At 39.2% G+C, this 23,832-nt stretch overlaps 1 protein-coding gene across 3 annotated transcripts in view; it reads left to right on the top strand.

Moving 5' to 3' along the window:
* Positions 1–762: 762 nt before the first annotated feature.
* The window catches only part of ZNF451 (zinc finger protein 451), an 84,130-nt gene continuing 61,060 nt past the window's right edge, over positions 763–23,832 (top strand). Inside the window, exons 1-4 of one of the 3 annotated variants that reach the window (XM_010337136.3) lie at positions 763–1,044; positions 1,577–1,660; positions 10,883–10,963; positions 12,451–23,116. In XM_010337136.3, the coding sequence (XP_010335438.1) occupies positions 1,024–1,044; positions 1,577–1,660; positions 10,883–10,963; positions 12,451–13,947 (1,683 nt within the window). In that variant the 5' untranslated portion in view covers positions 763–1,023 and the 3' untranslated portion in view covers positions 13,948–23,116. Of the gene's footprint in view, positions 1,045–1,576; positions 1,661–10,882; positions 10,964–12,450; positions 23,117–23,832 lie in introns of those variants that run through there. The other 2 variants (XM_003926366.4, XM_074398132.1) reach the window with 2 other exon arrangements.

Here is a 23,832-nt window from a genome sequence, read left to right as displayed (position 1 = left end):
ATTTTCATAAACTTTATTGACAATGAGTGGTGTGTGTGTGTCTGTGTGTGTTTTGGTAAGGTATCATCTGAGAAGAGATTAAATGCATAGTTGAATAGGAAAGATCTATTTTATAGACTGTGAACACAGAAAAGGTTAAAAGGTTAACCTTGCAGCACTCTATAAAACAGATCTCTGATATTCTCCCAGTGTATCTGAGAATATTGAAAAAGCACATTTCAATATCACTGCTAGGGTTTGGTGATTAGGTTAGGTAGATTCTCGGTTCCCTTTCCTATTTGGCCCTGGACTTCCCATCCTTGTTTTCTTCCTCAGGTATATTAATACTGCAGGGCCTGGGAGACTGACGCTAGGGAAGAGGTGAGGAATGAAAGGACACTTCAGATTCTTTCCTGATCTTAAAATTCTGCTAAACCTCCACATAGCCCTTCTCCTCAAAAGTGAATAAACATATAAATTAAAAAATAAACGTCCGTTCCCACCACCCGGCTTCAGGGCTAAAACAGAAAAATGAGTGCGCTGCGCTCCACAACCATACCAAAACAAACCGATATCAACTGAAACCCTCCCTCATATCCTCCCACATATTCCCTGCGCGTCTCTGTCCCGCGGAACCCAGAGGCTGCGGCTTCCCTCCACCGCAGCAGGCATCTTCCAGTCGCAACGCATGCGCCTAACCTCTCGGTTCTTTTCCTCTCCTTTCCCCTTCCGCGCGGGGCGGTCTCAAGGTCGACTCGAACTACAATTCCCAGCATCCTGCGCGGCGCGGGGCAGGAAGCCTGAGAATGAGAGAAAGAGGCTCCGGGGGATAGCGGGCCAGTGAGGGCCGCTCCTCCTTTGAAGCGGTTTTGCGTCTCTTTCCGCCGGTGGCGTCGGCGCTCACGCAGGGGCGGGTCCCGGTAGCGCGAGGCGGTGCAGGGCGGGAAGGGGAGTCGTGGCGGCCGCGGCGGCAGGGACAGCGGCGACGGCGGCGGCGGCAGGGACAGCAGGAGCGGTGGTGCTGTCAGCGCGGCCGTCGGAGAAATGGGAGAGCCGGGGTCGGAGGTGAGTAGTCGAGTGAGGGCCCCGGCGTTCTCAGAGGCGAACCGCGAAGGGTTTGTGTTTCCTGCGGTCTGAGGCCTGGTGCTCCGCCGCGGCCTCGGGGCGATACCTCTTCAGCGTCGTGGGCCGAGCCCCGCTGCGGGGCCTGGTGCGTGTCGGAGCGAGGAACCCGCAGCAACAATGGCCGCCCGGCCCCCCGCACGGGCCCCGGCGTTCGTTGTGGCCGCGGCTGGGCCCGTGAGAGCGACGTGTGAAGGCAGGGTGCCCTGCGGCGGTGAGCTTGCGCCCCTCCTCCTGGAGTTGATCGGGGGAATTCTGAGAGGCTGGGAACGCGTTTTCGGCGTTGGGTTCCTGCAGCTCCGCGCACGCGGCGGCCAGAGCCGACTCCGAGCTCCGCTCCTCCTGGGGTTTGCGTGGCATTGTGCTCGGTTCGTTTTCCTCGAGAGCGCTTTGTTTTAAGTTGTTCTTTCGGAAAAGCTCTCTTCCTCCAATTGTGTGGCTGAATAGATAAGCGTGTTTTGGCTTGTTTTTATAGATAATAGAATCTGTCCCTCCAGCCGGCCCTGAGGCATCGGAGTCAACCACGGATGAAAACGAGGACGACATTCAGTTTGTCAGTGTAAGTAGCAAGCGATGATTGGGTTTCTCCCAGAGTTAAAGACTGCGGTGGGCCGCGATGTGCTTTGACCTCACCTGGTCATTTGATGTGTGAGTGTCTGATGCATACTGGACACTATGGAGCATGGCACAGGATTGGGAAATTTACCAAAAGAGGCGTCAGAGCCACCCCCGTAGCCATGATAAAGAGCACGGCCTAAAGAACCTGCTGTTCCCTTAGTCTCGCCCCCTGCTTTTCCTGTAGACTTAAGATAAAACACTGGCCTCTAAGACGCTGTTTTGAAATGGAGCAAAGAGTAACTTCTAAAGGCGTCATGGAGGAAGGAGCTGCTAATGATGAGCGAGGACAGAGAAAACAGGAAGGGTTGTGAGAGCCCAGAGTCTTAGCGTTATGCTGCTGCTAACATGAAGGCAAATAGCTTGAAGATTTCACCGAGCTCTGAGGTCATGATGTTACAGCATAGTACGATTGATGCTCATAAGGCAGAATCCTACATCACTGGGAACATGCTTTATTTTTCTGGGTTTCTTCCCTTTGGGACAGTAGTTTTTAAGCCTTAGGAAATAGAAACAGGCAGATTCCTGGACCCCACTGCAAACCTACCAAATAGAATTTCAAGATGTGGCCTAGGAATCTTCATTTTCGGACAAATGCCAGGGACAGAGGGATTTCTGCGTCCAATTTGTAAAACATTGGTTTCTCAAGCAGAAGGGAGTGTTTTATGATCTATTTTGGGGTGATTTTCATCCATAATGATTGGAGTTTTAGAAAAGCTCTGCGTAAAGTGGTATCTCAGCTCACTAGGCAGAAAATACTTCTGTCCTAAACTCCTCTTTTGGAATGCTGTAGTTAGTTACAGTTTGGTATTCAAGCTGTAGAATTTTCCTTTGAGTGTCTGATGTGCATTTGTGGGTGGTTGTTGGGAAACCATGTAAAACTGGTTATTAAAAGTTTCTTCCCCAGCATTAGGCCCATTTTAGTAATTTATTTTTGTATGGTGTTTTAATAGGTTGGTTTAGGAGTCTTATGAGATTGTTTTCTTGAATTTCTTTCCCTTTACCAGTGTATATTGTACTCCTTTTCATTTTGAACTTCTACGGATTTTAGATAGAGGATGGGGATAAATTGTGTCCTGCCTTTCCTTCACCATGGGCTGTAGTATGTTTAATAACAACATTGCATGGCTCTTTAGGACAAATGTTTCAGGTTCTTCCTGAACCTTGGTATATTTGTGAACAGTGTGTTTATCTCACAGTGTTTAGTAGAAATAATACTAGGAATGACATACTTCTTTTTTTGAGACGGAGTTTCACTCTTGTTACCCAGGCTCGAGTGCAATGGCACGATCTCGGCTCACCGCAACCTCCGCCTCCTGGGTTCAGGCAATTCTCCTGCCTCAGCCTCCTGAGTAGCTGGGATTACAGGCACGTGCCACCATGCCCAGCTAATTTTTTTGTATTTTTAGTAGAGACGGGGTTTCACCATGTTGACCGGGATGGTCTCGATGTCTTGACCTCGTGATCCACCCGCCTCGGCCTCCCAAAGTGCTGGGATTACAGGCTTGAGCCACCGCGCCCGGCCCGGAATGACATACTTGTTTATGACCTATGGCCCTTTGGGAAACACAAGTAGGATCTCTAAGATTTAAAAAATGTTTTATGTAATGAATTACAGTGTAGCTTGTGGCTTGTTAATGTAGGCTTGAGTTCAGCTTTGTAATTAAAGGAGTTTTTTATTTTAAATTTTATTTTGAATGTAGAGGATCACGTCTGTCTGCATCAGGAATAAAGAATGTACAGTCATTGAGTATCCAACATGATGCAGCTGATGCAGCTTTTTACTCTTGTTTCCAAATAAAGATTCAAAGGTTTGACAGCTCCACATGGGGAAGTGAATTATATGTTTTAAGTGGAATTACAATACTAAAAGAAGCCTATTAAAATTTTTCCCTTTACATTTAAGTGGCACCACTTAAATAACAGTGATAGCTTAAATATATTTCAAAGTAATATTCAGAGACAGAATCTTTACTTCTCTTGGAATCCTTTCTTATATGTGACTCCTCCAGTCAGCAATGCTTATTCAGTAAAGATTAAAAAATTTGAGTTCTTCCGATTAAAAATGAGTGTTGTGATTCACTTCTTCATTTTACAGTTTGGATTTCATAGCTCTTACTAATCTAATTTTCCCACTTTTAATCCATTTGGTGGCACAGCAGTTATTCTGGGATTTGCAGAATACAGAATATGAACTAAACACAACATGCTGAAGGAAAGAAGTGATACAGAAATGGAGGGAAGGTGGAAAAATGGACCTTCTCATTTAAATGTTATTGAAATATACATAAAAGTCCACAATTCATAAGTCTACTTGTTTGATAAATTTTTGCAAAGCCTGTATACCTGTGTAAACAGCACCTAAATCAAGAAACATAATGCTGCCATAACAAAAATTTCTCATTTAGGTCTTTTGTTCTTATTTCTGTTTAGTGATACCCTTTATTCAACTACTATTTTTATATCCTTGAAATTGGACATATTTTATCTGATTTACTTCTGAAAAACGAATAGCTGATTATGCGATAGTTCACAGAGCTATTCTAGATATAAAGGTATAAAAACTGCTGAGGGAACCTATCCTAATTTTGATAACAAAACAATACAAGAGATTCAGGTTTCAGCTAAGATTATTGATATAGTATAGAATTATTGGAAATTTCCAAATGATGAAATCAGGATATAATTTCCTAAGTAGCTTCAGTACTGCATAGGTAGAGTATTAATACTTTAGCTGCAGTAGAAGAGAGTCAGACAGAAAATAGGATTATTTCGCTAGGTGTCCTGGGACTATGATTGGTTCAATAAATAAAAATAGTGTTGAAGCTCATAATGTGCAAAGCCATGAGTTAAGTTCCTTGGAGCTACAAAGATTATGCATTCTACCCTTAAGGATCAGCATTTTAGTGTGAATGATCAGATAAGAGGTGAGAAGTATGTAAATAGTCCTTAGAGATAGTAGAAAGTTATTTTACAGAAAGTACATAGTAATGTTAAAAAAAGGACATAAGACTTGCAGTAGTAGTAGTAATAAGTAGTAGTATTTGTATGTGTTTAAAAGGACATTTTGAGTAGAAGAAACAAGGAAAGGCATTAGAATGGGAAAGCAGAGAGGATTATGTGTGGTTCTGAAAGATTTTTTTTGTTTGCTCCTTTAAAGTGGGAGAAGGAGGTATGGGCCAGATGGTATAGATCTTAAATGCTGGATTAAATTTGAACTATAAAATAGGCACAATTGGAAACTATTTGAAATGTTACCTGTCAGGCAAGTAAGCTGTGTACCTAACTTCTCTATATAGGAAAAACATGATGACTTATTTAGGGTTTTAGATTTATGCTCAAATCTATATTCTTTGCTTTAGAGAAAACGTTGGTTGTAGTAAACTGTTTTTTTAGTAGACCATATTTTGGTGTATTGACATGTCTTTCCAATTAGGAGGAGATTGGTGTTTTGGCTTAGAGAATCAGTTTTCTGATAATAGGCATGAAAGCTTTTTATTTCATTAAAAATATTTCAAAACTTAGAATATTAGTTTAACTGTTTTTCTAAACTGTTTTGCCATGCTTCTACATGTGCCTCTGTCCCTATGTTGTGTGGTATTTGGAATAGCATCCTTTGATTTTTTAATTCTATTTTTGTTCAATTTTTAGTTTTTATTTTAGAGACGGTCTCGCTCTTTCCCAGGCTGGAGTGCAGTGGTGTGATCATAGCTTACTGCAGTCTCAAAGTCATGAGTTTAAGCAACCCTTCCACTTCAGCCTCCTGAGTAGCTAGAACTACAGGTGCACTCCACCATGCGCAGCTTAGAATCCTTTAATTTTTGTTAGTGGTACAACTGGGGGATGAGAATGATGGTTTACTAGTTGATGGATAGAACAAATGCAGATAAAAATACCTTGTAATTAAAGGACCATGTGCAGTTATAGTTGTTAAAGATATAAGTAGTAATTATAAATATTATAAGAAATTATGTTTTCTTGATATTTTTATTATAAACATAACTTCTTTTGAGAAATTGGTAATTTATTTTTGATCATTGTTACAAAGTATTCAGAGATGGGGCAATAGAGGTCCATTTTATCTTAAGGAAGAAAAAATGTGTTATTTCAGAAACTTAGGTATAAACATTGGTTTAAAAATAGTATTTATGCTTTGAACTACCTCACAATTATAGTGACTATACAGCCGGTTGTGTTTAGAGAACCAAGTGTAACTCACTCAATTTTTCCCCTCTGTTAAATGGGATAATAGTAATAATTCAGTATCTCACCTTGCAAAGCAATTTGGAGATTAAGTGAAATAATGTACATGAAAAGCTTTGCACAAGGCATGGTACAGGGCACAATAAATGTTATTGATTCCTAGTAAAATAAATGGAGTACTAAATGTTTTACTTCTGTGCGTTCATTTTCATGGAAGTTTTTTCATATCCACTGTGAAAATTAGCTGAAGTGTACACTATTTGTGTATAAGTAATCTTTTCCTTTGTAGTACATGTCTATCCTTATTTTTCCACTCAATCTTTTGCCATTTTAGTGATTTTCAGCATGATTCCTCTTCTCATTCTACTTTGTCACTTAAAGCTCAGTAATTTATTTGTTGAATATATAAGTATTGTAAATATGCTTTTTCGCAATGTTGGATTTTCCGTGATACTTTTTTTAGGAGATAAGGTCTCACTCTGTTGCTCAGGCTGGAGTGCAGTGCCATAATCATAGCTCTCTGCTTTCTTGGACTCCTAGGCTCAAGCAGTTCTGCCGACGCCACAGCCTCCCAAATAGCTGGGACTACAGGCACACCCTGCTGTACCCAGCTAATTTTTTTTGTAGAGTTGAGGTCTGACTTGTTTGCCTAAGGTGGGGCCAGACTCCTGAACTCAAGTGATCCTCCCTCATTGGCCTCCCAAAGTGCTGGGATTATAGGTGTGAGCTACCATGCCTGTCTGTATTTTCTATTCATATTTTCCTTTTCTCTTAATTAGTGTGAATCCTGAAATAATTGTTGTTTGGTAGTTAAAAAATGTTTGCATATCAGTTTAATGGTTCACCGCAGAATAAATAATTGTTCTTTGGTAATTAAAAAATGTTTGCATATCAGTTTAATGGTTCACCGCAGAATAGAGTCCCCCTCTGTCACCTAGGCTGGAGTGCACTGGTGTGATCTCAGCTCCCTGCAATTTCTGCCTCCCGGGTTCAAGCGTTTCTTGTTCTTTAGCCTCCTGAGTAGCTAGGATTACAGGCATACACCACCATGCCCAGCTAATTTTTGTGTGTGTGTGTGTGTGTATATATATATATATATATATATATATATATATATGTGTGTGTGTGTGTGTGTGTGTGTGTGTGTGTGTGTGTGTGTATTTTTTTTTTTTTTTTTTTTTTTTGAGACAGAGTCTTGGTCCATCGCCAGGCGCCAGGCTGGAGTGCAGTGGTGGGATCTTGGCTCACTGCAACCTCCGCTTCCCGGTTTCATGCAATTCTCCTGCCTCAGCCTCCTGAGTAGCTGGGACTACAGGTGCACGCCACCATGCCCAGCTAGTTTTTGAATTTTTAGTAGAGACAGGGTTTCACCATGTTGGCCAGGTGGTCTTGATCTCTTGATCCGCCCACCTCAGCCTCCCAAAGTGCTGGGATTAAAGACGTGAGCCACCTCGCTGGGCCTAATTTTTGTATTTTTTTTTTTTTTGAGACGGAGTTTCGCTCTTGTTACGCAGTCTGGAGTGCAATGGCGAGATCTCGGCTCACCGCAACCTCCGCCTCCTGAGTTCAGGCAGTTCTCCTTCCTCAGCCTCCTGAGTAGCTGGGATCACAGGCACACGCCACCATGCCCTGCTAATTTTTTGTATTTTTAGTAGAGACGGGGTTTCACCATGTTGACCAGGATGGTTTTGATCTCTTGACCTCGTGATCCACCCGCCTCAGCCTCCCAAAGTGCTGGGATTACAGGCTTGAGCCACCGTGCCTGGCAATTTTTGTATTTTTAATAGAGACAGAGTTTTGCCATGTTAGCCCAGCTGGTCTCAAACTCATGGCCTCATGTGATCTGCTAGCCTTGGCCTCCCAGAGTGCTTACAGACATGAGCCATTGCACCTGGTCTGCAGCTAATTTTAAATTCTATTTTTGATCATTTTCTTTTATTCATTTTTTTTTTTTTTTTTGAGATGGAGGTTTGCTTTTGTTACCCAGGCTGGAGTGCAGTGGTGCGGTCTCAGCTTACTGTAACCTCTACCTTCCAGATTCAAGTGATTCTCCTGCCTCAGTCTCCTGAGTACCTGGAATTACAGGTGCCCACCACCACATGTTGCTAATGTTTTGTACTTTTAGTAGAGATGGGTTTCATCCAAGATTGGCCAGGTTGGTCTTGAACTCTTGACCTCATGTAATTTGCCTGCCTCAGCCTCTCAAAGTGCTGGGATTACAGGCGTGAGCTTCTGTGTCCAGCTCACTTTTCTAATTTTTTTTATGGTCCGTTTTGCTTTTTATATTGCATCCTGTCACTTTTCATTTCATCTTTATTTTCTGTGCTTGGTAACTCTGCCTCTGTGTATTTCTGGTTCCCCAGGGGCTTTTGTGGTTTGCTCTTTCTGTGGGCCCATAATGAAGGTTCCTAATGGATATTTCTTGAAGAGAACAAAGTAAGGTGATTTTTATCAATGGGAAAAGCTGTCATATTTTAATCTCCTCTGTTTTCTTCTTGGATTGAGTATACAATTTCATTCCTTTTTTTTTTTTCTTTTTTCTGATACAGAGTCTTGCTTTGTTGTCCAGGCTGGAGTGCAGTGGCACCATCTCACTCACTGCAGTCTCTGCCTCCTGGGTTCCAGCGATTCTTCTGCCTCAGCCTTTTGGGTAGCTGGGACTATGGGCGCCCATCACCATGCCTGGCTTATTGTCCTAGTTTTAGTAGAGACGGGTTTCACCATGTTGGCCAGGCTTGTCTTAAACTCCTGACCTCAGTCATCCACCTGCCTTGGCCTCCCAAGGTGCTGGTATTACAGGGGTGAGCCACTGTGTCCAGCTGACATTCTTCATACCAGGTATAGATTTTAGTTTTAAAGTAGGTGATTCAGCTCTTTTGACCATATGTTGGAGAGTATTGGTTTGTTGGATCCTTTATTTTTTACTTCCGTCTTTACACTTTGAGTAAAAATTCCAATTCCTTTGTTACAGATTTCTGCCCAATTTTCCCCTCTTGTTTTATCTTGGTGTCTGAATTAGTACCCAAAAGATGGCAGTTCCTTGGTTGAGCAGAAGTCATAGCCTAGGGGAGAAAGAAGCTATATTTGAGACTGGATGCCTCTTATAGGGAAGAAGATCATTACCTAGATCTCAGCTTCTTTCTCCAACAGTCAGCTTTCTACAATCCTACAAAATCTTTTCCTCAACCATTATTTCTTCTCTTGTGTTCCTCTATCTTGTTTCTAACATATTGGATTTCTCAAAAGAATATAGCCATTTCTACTGCATTCTCTAATGTTTTAGAGCCAGACTCTCAAAGACGTTTAAAAATGTCCGGTTGCCACGTTCAGTGGCATTTTCTTGTTGATATGTTTCTGGCCACATTTAACGTTGACAGCTTTTCATTGAGGCGATATGATAGTTCAGTTTAGTTCTAGAGTTTAATAGTCTTCTAGGGGAACAGCTCTCAAATTTTTATTTCCAGGTATGTTCGTACTTCCCAGATTAGAGGCCTGCATTTCCAGCTGTCTACTAGGTACGCATGTACCACTGTTACTTCAGCCCATAGGAATGTCAGCTTTCTGTTTCTGCTTTCTAGAGTTATGCTAACGGCATTACTATTCTTGTAGTCACCTGAGCTTAAAACCTTACAGATAACTGACTCTTTGTTTTGTTTTTTTTTTTAAAATAATCTTTATTTTTATTTTATTTTTATTATTATTTTTGAAACAGAATCTCTGCCTCTGCCTCCCTGGTTTAAGCTATTCTCCTTCCACAGCCTCCTGCGGGACTACAGGCATGCACCATCACACCCGGCTAATTTTTGAATTTTTTTTTTTTTTGAGACGGAGTTTCGCTCTTGTTACCCAGGCTGGAGTGCAATGGCACGATCTTGGCTCACCGCAACCTCCGCCTCCTGAGTTCAGGCAATTCTCCTGCTTCAGCCTCCTGAGTAGCTGGGATTACAGGCACGTGCCACCATGCCCAGCTAATTTTTTGTAATTTTAGTAGAGACAGGGTTTCACCATGTTGACCAGGATAGTTTCGATCTCTTGACCTTGTGATCCACCCGCCTTGGCCTCCCAAAGTGCTGGGATTACAGGCTTGAGCCACTGCACCCGGCCTGAATTTTTAATAGAGATGGAGTTTCACTGTATTGGCCAGGCTGGTCTCGAACTCCTAACCTCAGATGATTTTCCGCCTTGGCCTCCCAGAGTGCCGGGATTACAGGTGTGAGCCACTGGACATGGCCTAATAATCAGTCTCTTTTAGTTTTCCATTTTACTTGTATTCTCTTATATGTCCACTACCATACTCTTCTTGCTATCATCACATTAGTTCTGCATTATCCTGTGCCTACACTGATTAATTATCTGGCTTTCCCTGTTCTCTATACTCCTCTATGTGATTGATCTTCTTGAAACACAGTTCTTATGCTATTCTCTTATTATTATTTTTGATTTTCTTTGCCTTTTGGATAAAATCTAGGCTTTTAAGCCTGACGTTCAAGGCCTGGTCAGTGAAGAAATTGGCATGGATGGAAAGAAAGAATGGAGAAGAATTCAGGTTTGATGCTTGACTCTGCAGTGGTGGGTGATGAAGCTCAGCTGTTAGTCAAATAATTTATTTTTGAACTTGGATATATTAACAGACTTTGGATACCCATTCTAGGTGTAAAGCACTGGATTATAGTATCTGTATCCTTGTAGTACTGTTTCTGTATTAACTTTCCTTTCTTAAGTAATTGACATGGCCCTTGTTCTACAGGGGCTTAGGTCCTTCCTTGTCATCATTTTACGTTTTTGTATTTTGCGTATTTTCCTCTGCTGCTTTTGTTCTGTTTTTTTTTTTTTCTGCTATCTATAAATCTACCTCTTCAGAATAATTCTTGCCAGTCTCAACCAAAAAAACACTAGTAGTTTTAAATGCTAGTTTGGTTTGAATAACTGTTCATGACTTGTAAATTTGCTTTATCCTTTATAGGAAGGACCATTACGACCTGTTCTTGAATACATTGATCTAGTCAGCAGTGATGATGAAGAGCCTAGCACCTCTCATACAGATGTAAGTACATTACATTTGATTTGCATTTCTTCAGTTGTGTCTTTTAAGAGATATTCTGTAAAGAGTTATTAAATCAGTGATGGCCGTTTAGAAATAGCGAGTTCTATTAGAATGGGCTAAAATAGGTAGTCCAAGGAGTCCTTTGCCCAGATCTCCTACTTCTAGTTTTTTTCCTCTACTTTGAGTGAGGATATGAAAAATGATAATATGACTGGGAAATGGTAAGCCTTAGAGGTGATAACTGATAAAATGGAAAGGAATAAAAACTGCAAGCTTATTGAATCCTCTTTCCCTTCTCTCTTCCTGTACTCTTCCTCAGGTGCCCTATAGAACTGGATTCTTTTGTTCCAGAGCCACATGACCACAGAAAATTTGTTTTATCTTAGGAAAAAGGATATGTAAAGATCCTTTAAGCAATGGAAAGTGTGAGAAGGGTTTATAGGAAATATATGACTTCAGTCGTCATCCCTTTAACCTTGTCTGTGCCCCACATATTTGGAGTTATCTTACCTGTGACGTACTGGTTGTGGGTTTGACCCTAGGACCAATACTTCCCTTGCTCTGAGAATTGAACTATTTGAGCCCTTTGTAGCAGTCTTGCCTTTCTTTTGTCCTTGTTTTAGCTCAAACTTCTGTTAATGGGCTGTTTTCTTGTTGGATTAGAGAACTCTTACTTATTGTTCAATGTGGCCACAAAGCTTCTTGCTCTGTGATAAAAAGGGGATTGAGACCTGGACTTGGAATCAGAATATCTAGGTTTGAGTCCCAGCTTTATTCTTTACAAATTCTGTGACTTTGATAAGTTAAATAACCTTTTAATCTCTGTTTTTTAATCAAATAAGAATAATACCTACCTCACAGGGTTGTTGTGAGGGTGAAATGAGGTAACAAATTATAACTCCATATAACTACCCACCATAAAGTCGGACTATACAACTGGAAAATTTTGTTATTCATGTAGAATGAATGACAGAATTTTCAAAGGGGCTTAAAAATGACTCTAATGGGGGAGTTTTAGATTTTTTTTTTTCTTCTCAGTGGAACTTTCATTAAGTTGTCTCTGCCATCATTAGCTTCTTGCGTATTTTGAATAGAAGTTACATATCTTGAATGGAATGTTTTTTTCTTTTATTCTTATGAGTGGTCTCAGCACTTACTCTTATACTAACACAGGACCAAACAGCAGGCCAGGGTATCGCCCCATGAGCTGAGCTTATTTTTACACTCTCCTTTCTTGTAAACAGAGTCCCAGATTAATGCCAATAGTTGGTATTGGGATATTGGGTCTTTCGGGTAGTGAAGCTTGTGGATTTGACTTCTCTGATTCCTTTTGCTGACCTTGAGTGGATTGTACCTTTCATTGTTAATTATAATAATTTAAAAATTGAGTTCTACTTACTGGACATGAATCTCTGCACTTGAAAGTTAACATATTAAAAGCATATTTTTTTTCTTCCTTGGTTTTCTTGTTCATGTGGATAACCCAGAGAATGCCTGAATCTAAGGTGCCATCCTCTGAGACTCATCGCCCAGAAATGTGCTCTAGCTGCAATGTTCCTCTTCCCATTGGAGATAGCAGCTCCTTCTCTGGGAGTTGTTCCAGCAGTCCAGAAAGGATAGTTTCTCAAACTTCCTCTGTTGAGAACTCATTGGAGAACCAGAAAAATGATCAAAATAATTCAGATACTAAGATCTCTGAGACACAGACCCTTAAATCATCACAGAATTTTCACACTCTGCCTTCATCTCCACTTCTGGTCCCCCAGGAATCTTTGGCCTCTTCTGAGGTCAAAGAGAATTTACATATAGATTCTTCTTCATCTTCACAGCATGGACAGGATGCCATCCTCTATCTCCAGACACAAGTAGCTGAGATGTCCCGAGTGATACGTGATCTGCAGTCCAGGAGCTGTTTTAGATTTCATCATTCTAGGCCAAATGAGAACTCCTCAGTTCCTTGGGACATCTCCACCTCTAAGGAGGAAAATTTATCCACAGTTGAAGAAGAAACTGATTACAAATCACCATCAGCTGATGACAAAGGGCAGCCATCTGACCCCAGCCAATCTAGTTTCACGGGTCTTTTGAAGAGAATGGAACAAAGAGGTGTTATAAAAAGGGTGACATTACAGTCAGAAGCAGAATCATGTGAAGGGAAACCTGATTGTGTGACCTCTAAAAAACGTTTGGTTCCTCCATTGCATCCTCTTCTGAGAATTGCCACCACTGAGGTTTTTAAAGACCCTGCTGATTGTCATCCTTCTTCCTTCATGGGACACAGGGTATATCCTGTGGCCAAGGACACTTCTCCTTTCCAACCAAACCCACCAGCTGAAGGCCCCATTGTAGAAGCATTAGAACACAGCAAAAGAGGAAACACGACATCCCCTCTAGATTCTACCTCAAAAGAAATGGAGGTCATGGGTTGTAGATTTTACCATGCTGCCTCAATTGCAGCTCGAGCTGCTAGCTACATGGCCTATATGACTCAATATCAGCGTAAACTCTGGGAAGACATGGAAGATCTGGTTCATGACCCAGAATTTGATCGTGGAAAAGCAAGATGTATTATATCTGATGGTATGGATGCAGGCCTTTGGCAACTTTGTACTACTAGGGACATAATGGATTCTGTAGTCAGAGTTATGGCCATGGCCATAGACTACAGAAGGCAGGCCTGGCTTCGACTTACATCTCTCACTAAGAAAACCCAGGAGAAGATCTCCCACTTGCCCTTTGATGGTACTTCCCTTTTTGGACAAGATGTAAAAGCTGTTGTTGCAGAAGAGAACAGTATAAAAGAAAATGACTATAAAGATCACAATAAATACTATAATCAGCATCGATACTTTTATAGTCATGATCAGAAAGCACATTATCACAGTAGAGGATACGCCAAAGGGGATTGGTACAAACCTCGAAACCACCCCTATAGATACAGAAAGAAGGGAGAGTCTCCAGAACGGCATGGGTACAAGAATTAATAACCTGTTACGTTCAGCAGGATAGTCATCCAAGATCTTAACTTTTACTTGTTCCTCCTGTACAAACAGGATCTACAGGTAGGAAATCATCTCAAAAACTGAATGCATGTCTGGAATGATCACAGCTGACATTTGAATTCTAGACTTTTGAAATGAAATAAAGAAACTCCTGATTTATTGGCCAAGTGAGCAGTGGAGACTTTCTTGAAAGGAGGGTTGAACACATATTTATCCATTTTTTCTGGTCCAAAATAAGTTTGGAGGAGGACTACTCAGGAATCTGAATCCTCTTGTGATTAAAGAAAAATATAAAGATTTGTTCCTCAGGAAAATCTTACTTGTAAACTGAGGACTAGCAGATTTTGAATCTAGGAATAACCTAATACTAGATCTCTGTTTACTAAGACCAGAAGTGAATCCTTCATTTTTAGGTTATCAGTGCTTCCTTGTTCAGGCTTCAGTTTGACAGATCCTCATAAAATGACACGTCTGTTACAATGTCTTTATGTCAAGATCGTCAACTCACCAAGAGTTCATACTACTATCAAGCTCTGTGAGACTTCAGAATCAGCCGTGAAGCTTTGGGTCAACTAGAATTCAAATCAAATTTTGCCAAATCCAGTTTGCTTCCCTTTGGAATGGCTAGATGTCACAGGTCTACTGTGGACACCAATTGGAAAAAGACTTCTACCTGTAACATCTCTGTAGAAATTGCACAGTATCTTCATCAAGACTTTGATGGCCACCATACCATTACTACTCATAAAGCTACATGTGAGATAATTCTTTGTTGTCATCAATCCTAATAATCTTTGACCTATCAAGCTCTCATATCAAGCTGTATGACTGAGTCATGGTAGTCTCTCACTATAAGCTGGGCCTTTCATCAAGATGGCCTTCTTAAACCTGTCTTCTAAACATGTAATTCTTTTGAGCTTGATAGTGCATCACATTCAAAATACAAAAAAGTTATGCACATCAGTGCCCTGGAAATAAAGGATGTTACTCAGACCATCCAGGCATGCAAATCTGAACTCTTAAGAGCAAGAATTCTGAACATGCCTGACAATCTTGTCCTCTTACTGTCATAAAGAGGGATACCATCCATCTAGATTTTATTGAGAATCCTTAAGATTTAAAGCATAACTGTGGATGTAGTGAAGAAAACAAGCCACACAGTTCTGTTTCTGGATATCTAAGTGATGATATCCATTAATTATTTGAAAGGCTGAAATCAAGACATAAGCGATACATTCTTGGTTAATTGGTTAATTTAGTCAGACTCCTAGTGTAATAGATGGCTTATCTTTTTGCTCCCAATTGGTCTCAGTAATAGTTTTTCACTGTACTGGAACTGGCAGCAGATACCTCAGTTATATGTCCCACAGTATCTTATCTTTAGACTCAAGGTAGTGGATGTATGATATATCAGCCCTTAGATCCATGTCTTCACAGCATGACATCAGGAATGGAGAATATGTCAAGTTTGAGGGGTCTGAATACATCACCTAGTATTACTTACTTTGCAGCCAAAAACAGTTGTTTTTCTTTTTATTGACAGACTTAATACTGTAACTTCTGCATTTTTTCATCTTGATCAAGGCATTTTGTGTATACTACTAATGGAATATGGCGCTATTTTATGGTTTATGTGGTTTCTTTTCTTGCCATAGTTCTTGCACAGTGGTAATTGATATTTTCTCTGGTGCCACACTTTTTAATAGTTTATTGGAAGCTCATTCCTACTGCCTCATTGTAATCATATTCAGCATCCATTTTTAAATCTGCTTTTCTTCCTTATTTGTGCTACAGTGGTTGAAGGCATAAATTTTCCTACTTGGAAGAAATTATTTTGTCAGATAACTTCAGGATACAGGTCTTGTTTGTCTTATTTGTAGATAAAACTTGAACTTTTCTTAATAAAGAGGATGTCATTTTGCAAATTTAGCCCAGTCATACAAAGAGTTAATATTTACCTTATTTTCTTTGGTATTTTACACGAAGTTTTATTTCTGCTTCTGTGAAAATAGGTCCATGCCAGTGTTCCCTACAAACTGTCTTTCAAACCAAATTGTAGAAGAATATTGGTTACCTGAAAAGAAACAAAGGCCTGAGAAATCATACATAGATTTTTGTAGCTTATGTGTGCTCCACCAGTCAATCAATCTCATGTGCTCTTGATATTGGCACTGTAGTTTTGTCTTAGAGGATTTGCCACTAGCAAGTTCCTGACTAGCTAAGGCTACTTCAGACTCTTTACTTTCCATTTCTCCCCTTTTCCTTCCGCGAATTAGATGCTGTGTCATAAACTTGGTGGTTTTTGAAATACCCTTATTTCAAACCTTCAACTAAACCAAAATAAGTTATGCCTGAAAATGTGATTGTCTGCAAATATTTTGGCACTTCCCTTTAATGTGCTTCTCCTCCCCTTCGCCTTTTAAATTGTGGTTTAAAAAAAGACGTGTAAAGCTTAGCACCTTAACCATTTTTTAAGCCTATGGTAGTGTTGACTATATTCACATTGTTGCACAGTTCCTCCATTCTCAAATATTGGTAAGATAATGTTGCTGTTCTCTTTTCCTCTTCTGATATTTATGTTGCTCAGTAATTAAGTAAAAATATCCTTTCTTAGTTACTCTCACTGATATGCCCAAGTATCTCCAAATACTCTGTTTTACTCAAAGTGTAAAGGTATTAGGAAATCATCAAATTGGTGACCAGTTAGTTCTGAAAGGATTTGTTAAGTTTAATAGGGATGGGGACAGAATGCAGATTAGAAAGAGTTTTTAGCTATAGATTAGTTTCTTGACTGCAAAAGAAATACCCTTAATGTGTTTATTTTTTATTATTTTAAAATCTCTGGCATACTTGAATGATGATAATGTTATAAAACTTAAAGTGGGGATTTGGTCTAGGGTGATGACCCCAATAGAATCAGAAACTCTTAATTAGTTAGATAATAAATATTCATATTATGCCTGCCATGTGCAGAGCCTGTAACAAAATTCTCTACTAGGCCAGCCTCTAATGTTTAAATACCTCTAGGTTTTCTAGGAGGCCTCGGAATCGTTGCAAGTTTAATGATCTGGTATTCTCAAAAAGGATGTATCTAATGATCTTTTTCCTTCAAAATGTTATTTCTTAATTAGATATAAAATGTATACAGAGACAATATGGTTTCTTGTAGTTACTGTGTATAGAGAAGTACTGTTTCCATTTTTATATGAAGTGCCTTTTTAAATTCTACCCTTTTCTTTAAAACTTAAACTTTGATGTCTTGCTATATTGCTGGTGATATTTATGAGTTTTGTACAGTGATTTAATCTTGTACTTTATTACTGTGTCATTTGTACAATTGCACTATCTAAATGTACTCCCTTCTGAATGTTAATTTGTTTTCTTTATAGCACTGTTGGTTCATTTCAGAAGGTTGTAGAATACCTTCCTCCCCCTTATTTAACTAACTAGACAGTAGTTCCTTTTCATTGTTAGTGAGTGGCCAATTTTGGGGGGCCTAAGGCAGCTTTGTTTTCTGTAGATATGTTCCAGGTTTTCTGATTGTCTCATATCTAACCTTGTTTTTAGCCATGGTAACACAACTTATATTTGATAAGTGGATGTGTTTACTTGGTTAGAATAAGCAAGGGCATTTTTAAAAAGCAGTAAATTTGCTGACACTTTATCTTTTTTTTTTTTTAAAAGACTGAATGACAGCTTCCTTATCAGTATAATTACATTTAAACTTTTTTTTTTTAACTGTGTGGCAGCTTCTTTATCAGTTATAATTCCATTTATTTACTTAGCCCTCAAAATGACATTGTGAAGGGAACATAAACTCTTTCAGGCTACTTGGACACTGTTTAGTATTCTGTATTAATACTACACTAATAATTTACTGAGTGATACCTAAGTGACCTGATTGATAATGTCCTTAAGGACCTGATACATCCAGGATAACCTCTCAGGTAATGTAAACAAGGAGGTTGAAAAAGACATTCGAGAATCCCTTTGTCTGGTAAAATTGGGTACTGATGTGGATGGACATGACTTTCATTATTCTTGAAGATAGAACTGGTTGACCAGGATTCTGATGAAGGCTTGATATTGTGGTTTAGATCTTTGTAGAAATAGTTTTAAGATTGCAATAAGTGAAATCTTTTTTTTGTTTGTTTTTGTTTTTTGAGATGGAATTTCGCTCTTGCCCAGGCTGGAGTGCAGTGGAGTGCTCACTGCAACCTCCGCCTCCCAGGTTCAAGCAATTCTCCTGCCTCAGCCTTCCGAGTAACTGGGATTACAGGCATGTGCACCATGCCTGGCTAATTTTGTATTTTTGGTAGAGACAGGGTTTCTCCAAGTTGGTCAGGCTGGTTTCAAACTCCCGACCTCAGGTGATCTTCCCTCCTCGGCCTCCCAAAGTGCTGGGATTGCAGGCGTGAGCCACTGCGCCTGGCTGTGAAATCTTTTGTTTATGTGAGGTGTATTTTGCCGCAGTCTTGCACTGTTTAGGTTCTCTTGTCTTTTGGAATTTACCATTCTGTATTTAATGTTAGTGGCTAGTCCAGTAAATGATTGTCTCATCTGTAGGCATCTTATGCATGTGATTCAATTGACTAGATCAATTCTGTATGGTTTATCATAGTAGATACACAAACCAGTCTTTATTTTTTAGTAAGAAAATATATAGGTGGAAGTTATCAGTAAACATGATTATTGTATTGAATGCAAATCTTATTATTTTTCCAGATACATTGAGTTTTATAAACCATTAAAATATTTATGAAATTTCCCTTCCTGGATGGATGAAGAGAATATTGTTTTATTAAATCTTATCTTATTAGTGGGAGATATTTGTACTTCTTTATCTTTTCATTTACTTGATTTTTGTTGTAATGAAAACTTTAGAAGTGTTTGGTACCATTGAGATAACTTATTACTGGAAATTTTGTTTGCTTCCTGTGGGATGTATCTGGAAGTGGTCATAGCCTAACCATGTCCTTTTCATGTTGTTAGCATATCAGTTATTCTTTGTTTTGATCTGTTCTTCTCCTGTATTCAGCACCTGTTTCTGAAAGAATGTCTGATCTTCCCATAATCTCTTAGATGTAGATTATATTTTATTCTATCAGTGTATACTAGGCAAGCTTTTGATGTGGCTTTGTATTTGTATATTTAAATACCATGTCTTAAACATTGTTAGAAGAGATATTCTAGTTTCTTCTAATGTCTCTTTTCAAAAAAATATAGCCAGTCTAATATCTCAAACGATACTTTGGTTTTTGAACTGAAATCAACTTTTAGTGCTGCCTTGCTTAATGGTAGTATTATTTTCTCATTTCTACATGTTTACACAAATTGTTATGTATAGTTTATAGTCAGATGCATCTTATAAAAATTTTGAAGCCCATCCCCATGGATTTATTATAATATAGCTGTGATATATTGTGTTTTAAAGTTAACCCGTTTTTTCTAAGTTTTAAGGGCTTTACAGGTTGAGGTAACTATTTCAAATGGTCTATTGGGTGTTTCGATACTTTGTCAAGAATTCACTAAGAATTTTTAGGTTGTCTGTATTTTCTTTTAGGACTTTGGAGATCTTTCAAGTTGTGTTGTTTTCTTGTATTCCTGAGTATATTCCTTTGGTTAATGAAAATAAATAGTTTATATTTGGTGATACTTTTAAAAATTCTACTTTGACCTTAACTGCTTCAAGTATTAACGTTACAGGTTTAGTTAGTAGTGCTTTTGTAAGACTTAACTTTCATATGCTATCTTTTCTCCATGAGCTATCATAGTACTTTTTTGTTTCATTACCGGTAAGAGTGGCTCTATCACAGCATTCACTTTGAAGGGCTACAGTTAGATAGACCTCTTGTTAACTCCTACTTTTATTTGTGATGGCTATGTTTCACACTACCTTGATTTATAAATGTAGTAATGTGTTAAATAATTATGTTGTGGTCCCTTAATACCTCTTTTGATTGGTGAGGTAACAGTGATGTGGATGATGAAATAAAATAATAAAAACATTTACTCAAGTCACTAAACACAGTTTTCAATTCATTTTTTTAAAACATATTTAATTTACATTTAACTACTGTTAGGTATGCAGCCCATTCCTTTCTGCCTTCAGTAGAGTATAGTTATAATATATAAGTAGTTTCATTTAGATTCTTGGCACAGAGTGGCCTGTGTATTGATCTTTCTTTAATGGCTTAGAACAACTTCTATATATTCTAACAAGTCTTGGAAGCATGTTTATAGCCTTGTGTCTAATTGTCATCTTCCTGCCTGGGGAAGCAGAAGAAAGATTCTACATTTGTATAGCCTTTAGTACAGGCTCTGTGCTGGTTTCAAGGCACTCTTGAGAGAGAAATTCATTGTTACTTTGCAGATGAAGAACTGAAATTAAGAGTCATTAAGCAACTTGCTCAGGTGGTGGAACTGACTTTTTTCCAATCTCAATTCAACATTATACTAGGCCGCCTCCATGTGTTTTTCAAAGCCCTATTCAAGTCTTCTATGGTTAATAAATTTTACATACACAGATCTTATTCTTTTCAGAACTTTGTTTATGGATTTACTGTCACCCCATTAGTATTTGATGTCTTATATAAACTAATTCTTAATTATTTCACTTGTCATATCAGGAACCTTACCCTGTTCTCCTACCGAGGTTTCACTGTGCCGGACTGTTTATTATTGATTCATAGTCATTGGTTTCTGTTTCCATTCATTTTCAGTACTGATTATGTTAACTGTATTGTGTTTTTTCTTTGTTGTTATTACATTCATTTTGTTTCATATATACACTTACTTTTTGTTTTTAATTGGCATTTTGAGGTTATTGGTTTAATGGAAGGAAAATGGAATGGTGTAAAGCACATGGTATTTGAATTCCAAAGGCCTTGATCCTCAGTATTAGCAAGTCACTTATTCTCTTAGCCTGTTTTCCTACTCTCAAATGAGGTAATATCCAAAAGTACTTTGAAAACATTAAAGCCTGATGTAGATTTCCTTTTTTAAGTAATTGTGCTGTTTCTATTCATATTCATAGATTTCTTGTAAACGTAGTGGTATTGGATATAGATACATATATTTTAAAATGTATTTGACAGCATGCAAATGTTCATTTCATGCCATATGATCATATTCCCCCTTTTATGTTTTTTAAGGCTATCTTACAAGCCTAACAATGTACTAAGTCATTAAAAGATATATTTAAAGTAAAATAGTCTCTTTTCTCAAGTACAAGCTAAGAAATGCTCATAATAAACCATAACAAGAGAATGTAGAATGAAGAGCTAGAGTGTATATGTATGTGTATATGACTTTTGATAGATGGCATTTTGTTACTTTATATCTGTTGAAAACAATCTTTGTCATACATCTTTTTCAGTAATTGCTATATGCAGGCAGGTCTGAGAATACTGAGAGGTCTGAGAATACTGAGGGTTAATAAGAGATGGTATATTCTCAAGAGAAATAAATACCAATAAAGTATAAGAGCAGCGTCCTGTTTGGAAGAATGCCTGTGGTGATGGAAGAAAAGCCCATATAGGGGGGTGAGGGAAGCTTTTCTTAACCAAGTTCATGAGCTGAGTTTTGGAGGATGATTAAGCAAAAGTTAGTTGGCCTGTTAGAGAAACAGGAGCCAGGCATTCAGGTGGAGGAACAGGAGTGTGCAACAGTGTGGTGAACCTAATGGGGTGTGTCTGATTTCAGAATGATTAAGAAATAGTCTTTAGGGAGAACAGAAATGAAGGAGACTAACAAAGATGATAAATTATCCATGAATATGTATTGGTTCCTACATATTCAAAGTATGCTAAGTTTGTGTAACCGTTACTTGTAAGGTTCTAGAAGTTACCTGTCTAGGGGTCGGTTTGTACTGTAGTCCAGTATGTGCATCTAGAACAATTCTTTCCCAGAACTGAGCCCATGAAGGGCTTTCAACAGTTCACCTCTGACTCGGGCAGCTCAAGCAGTCAGAAAGAACTGAGGCTCTGGTAGAGAACAACACTGAGGATGAACAGGGTAATGCCTCTAAAGTGAAATGTGGTATCCCTTCATTGTTAAATGGTTGCATACTTCACAGTCACCTCTGGAAAGGTGTCCTCACGGTAGCTAAAAGTAGTTAATTTCCCTGTGTTTTGATTTGCAGATGATTTCTAGGTGGACTTGGGGAAAACAATGATACTTATAAAAATACTGCTTTATTGGCATTTGGAGGTGTTGTATTGGAAGTGTGTTCCTAATCACCAGAATCCTCTCTAGATGATTCAGATAGGAAACTGGGTTATAGACCTTATGCCAGTAATATCTCTAGCGTCTCCAACATATTTTGTCAACTTCCTGTTTGTTTTTTCTCTTAAGTTTCTTTCCTTGCTATTGGCCACCTTTATCTTTTTTTTTTTTTTTTTTTAACTAAAAAAAAAGAAAAGCCGGGTGCGGTGGCTCAAGCCTGTAATCCCAGCACTTTGGGAGGCCGAGGCGGGTGGATCACGAGGTCAAGAGATCGAGACCATCCTGGTCAACATGGTGAAACTCCGTCTCTACTAAAAATACAAAAAATTGGCTGGGCATGGTGGCGCGTGCCTGTAATCCCAGCTACTCAGGAGGCTGAGGCAGGAGAATTGCCTGAACCCAGGAGGCGGAGGTTGCGGTGAGCCTAGATTGTGCCATTGCACTCCAGTCTGGGTAACAAGAGCGAAACTCCGTCTCAAAAAAAAAAAAAAAAAGTCTCGCTGTGGTACCCAGGCTGAGTGCAGTGGTGCAGTCTTGGCTGACTGTAACCTCTGCCTCCTGGGTTCAAGTGATTCTCCTGCCTTGGCCTTCCAAGTAGCTAGGATTACAGGCATGTGCCACCATGCCTGGCTAATTTTTTGTATTTTCAATAGAGACAGCGGGGCGGGGTGGGAGGGTTCGCCATGTTGGCCAGGCTGGTCTCAAATGCCTGACGACAAGTTATCTCTCAGCCTCAGCCTCTCAAAGTGAGCCACTACCACACCAGGCCCCACTCCCTTTTTTACTTTTAACTTCTCTATAGTTCATCTTTTTTTTTTCCTTCTGTGCCAGAGGCAGAACAGTGCCACTCAGGGTTAAGAAATTGTAACCCCCTTTGGCTTTGTCACACTTCATATTCAGAGTTAATGTTTTGTTTAATTTTGGTTTTTTTTTTTTTTTTTTTTTTTTTTTTTTTTTTTTTTTGAGACCAAGTCTCGCTCTGTTGCTCAGGCTGGAGTGCAGTGGTGTGATCTCACCTCGCTGCATCGTCCACCTCCCAGGTTCAAGTGATTCTCCTGCCTTAGCCTCCCAAGTAGCTGGAATTGCAGGCACCCACCACCATGCTTGACTAATTTTTATATTTTTAGTAGATACGAGATTTCTTTATGTTGGCTAGGCTGGTTTTGAACTCCTGACGTCAAGTGATCTACCCACCTCAGGTGATCCACCTGCCTCGGCCTCCCAAATTTCAGGGATTATAGGTGTGAGCCACTGCACCTGGCCATGTATTTTAAAATTCTCATAAGTTCCAAAGTTGTTTTATTATTGTTATTTTTGGTCTTGTACTGAAGGAAGATGAAAGTCATTTTCCTAAAAGGATTTTTATAGAAATAGATGTTGGCAGTTTACTCGAAAGGTAATATAGGAAAATCTTATTTAACAGGTTTGGTGGGACTAGCCTTCTTAACTGAGTAAGATAGTTTACAGAATGGGGTATATCTGTATGTATGTTTTAAGATTTGTTCATATAAAGAAGATCTGTGTACTTTGTAAACAACTGGTTGGGGTGGGAAGGAGATTGCTTTGTTAAAAGTTGGTTTCCTTGTTCTAAAGCTTTGCTGCTGGAGATAGTAAATAAATGTTGCACAGTTTTGCTGTTTA

This window comes from Saimiri boliviensis, chromosome 4 (assembly GCF_048565385.1).
Source record: "Saimiri boliviensis isolate mSaiBol1 chromosome 4, mSaiBol1.pri, whole genome shotgun sequence".
Taxonomy (NCBI): domain Eukaryota; kingdom Metazoa; phylum Chordata; class Mammalia; order Primates; family Cebidae; genus Saimiri; species Saimiri boliviensis.
The sequence above is the reverse complement of the archived record's forward strand: the minus strand, read 5'-3'. Positions and strand labels throughout refer to the sequence as shown.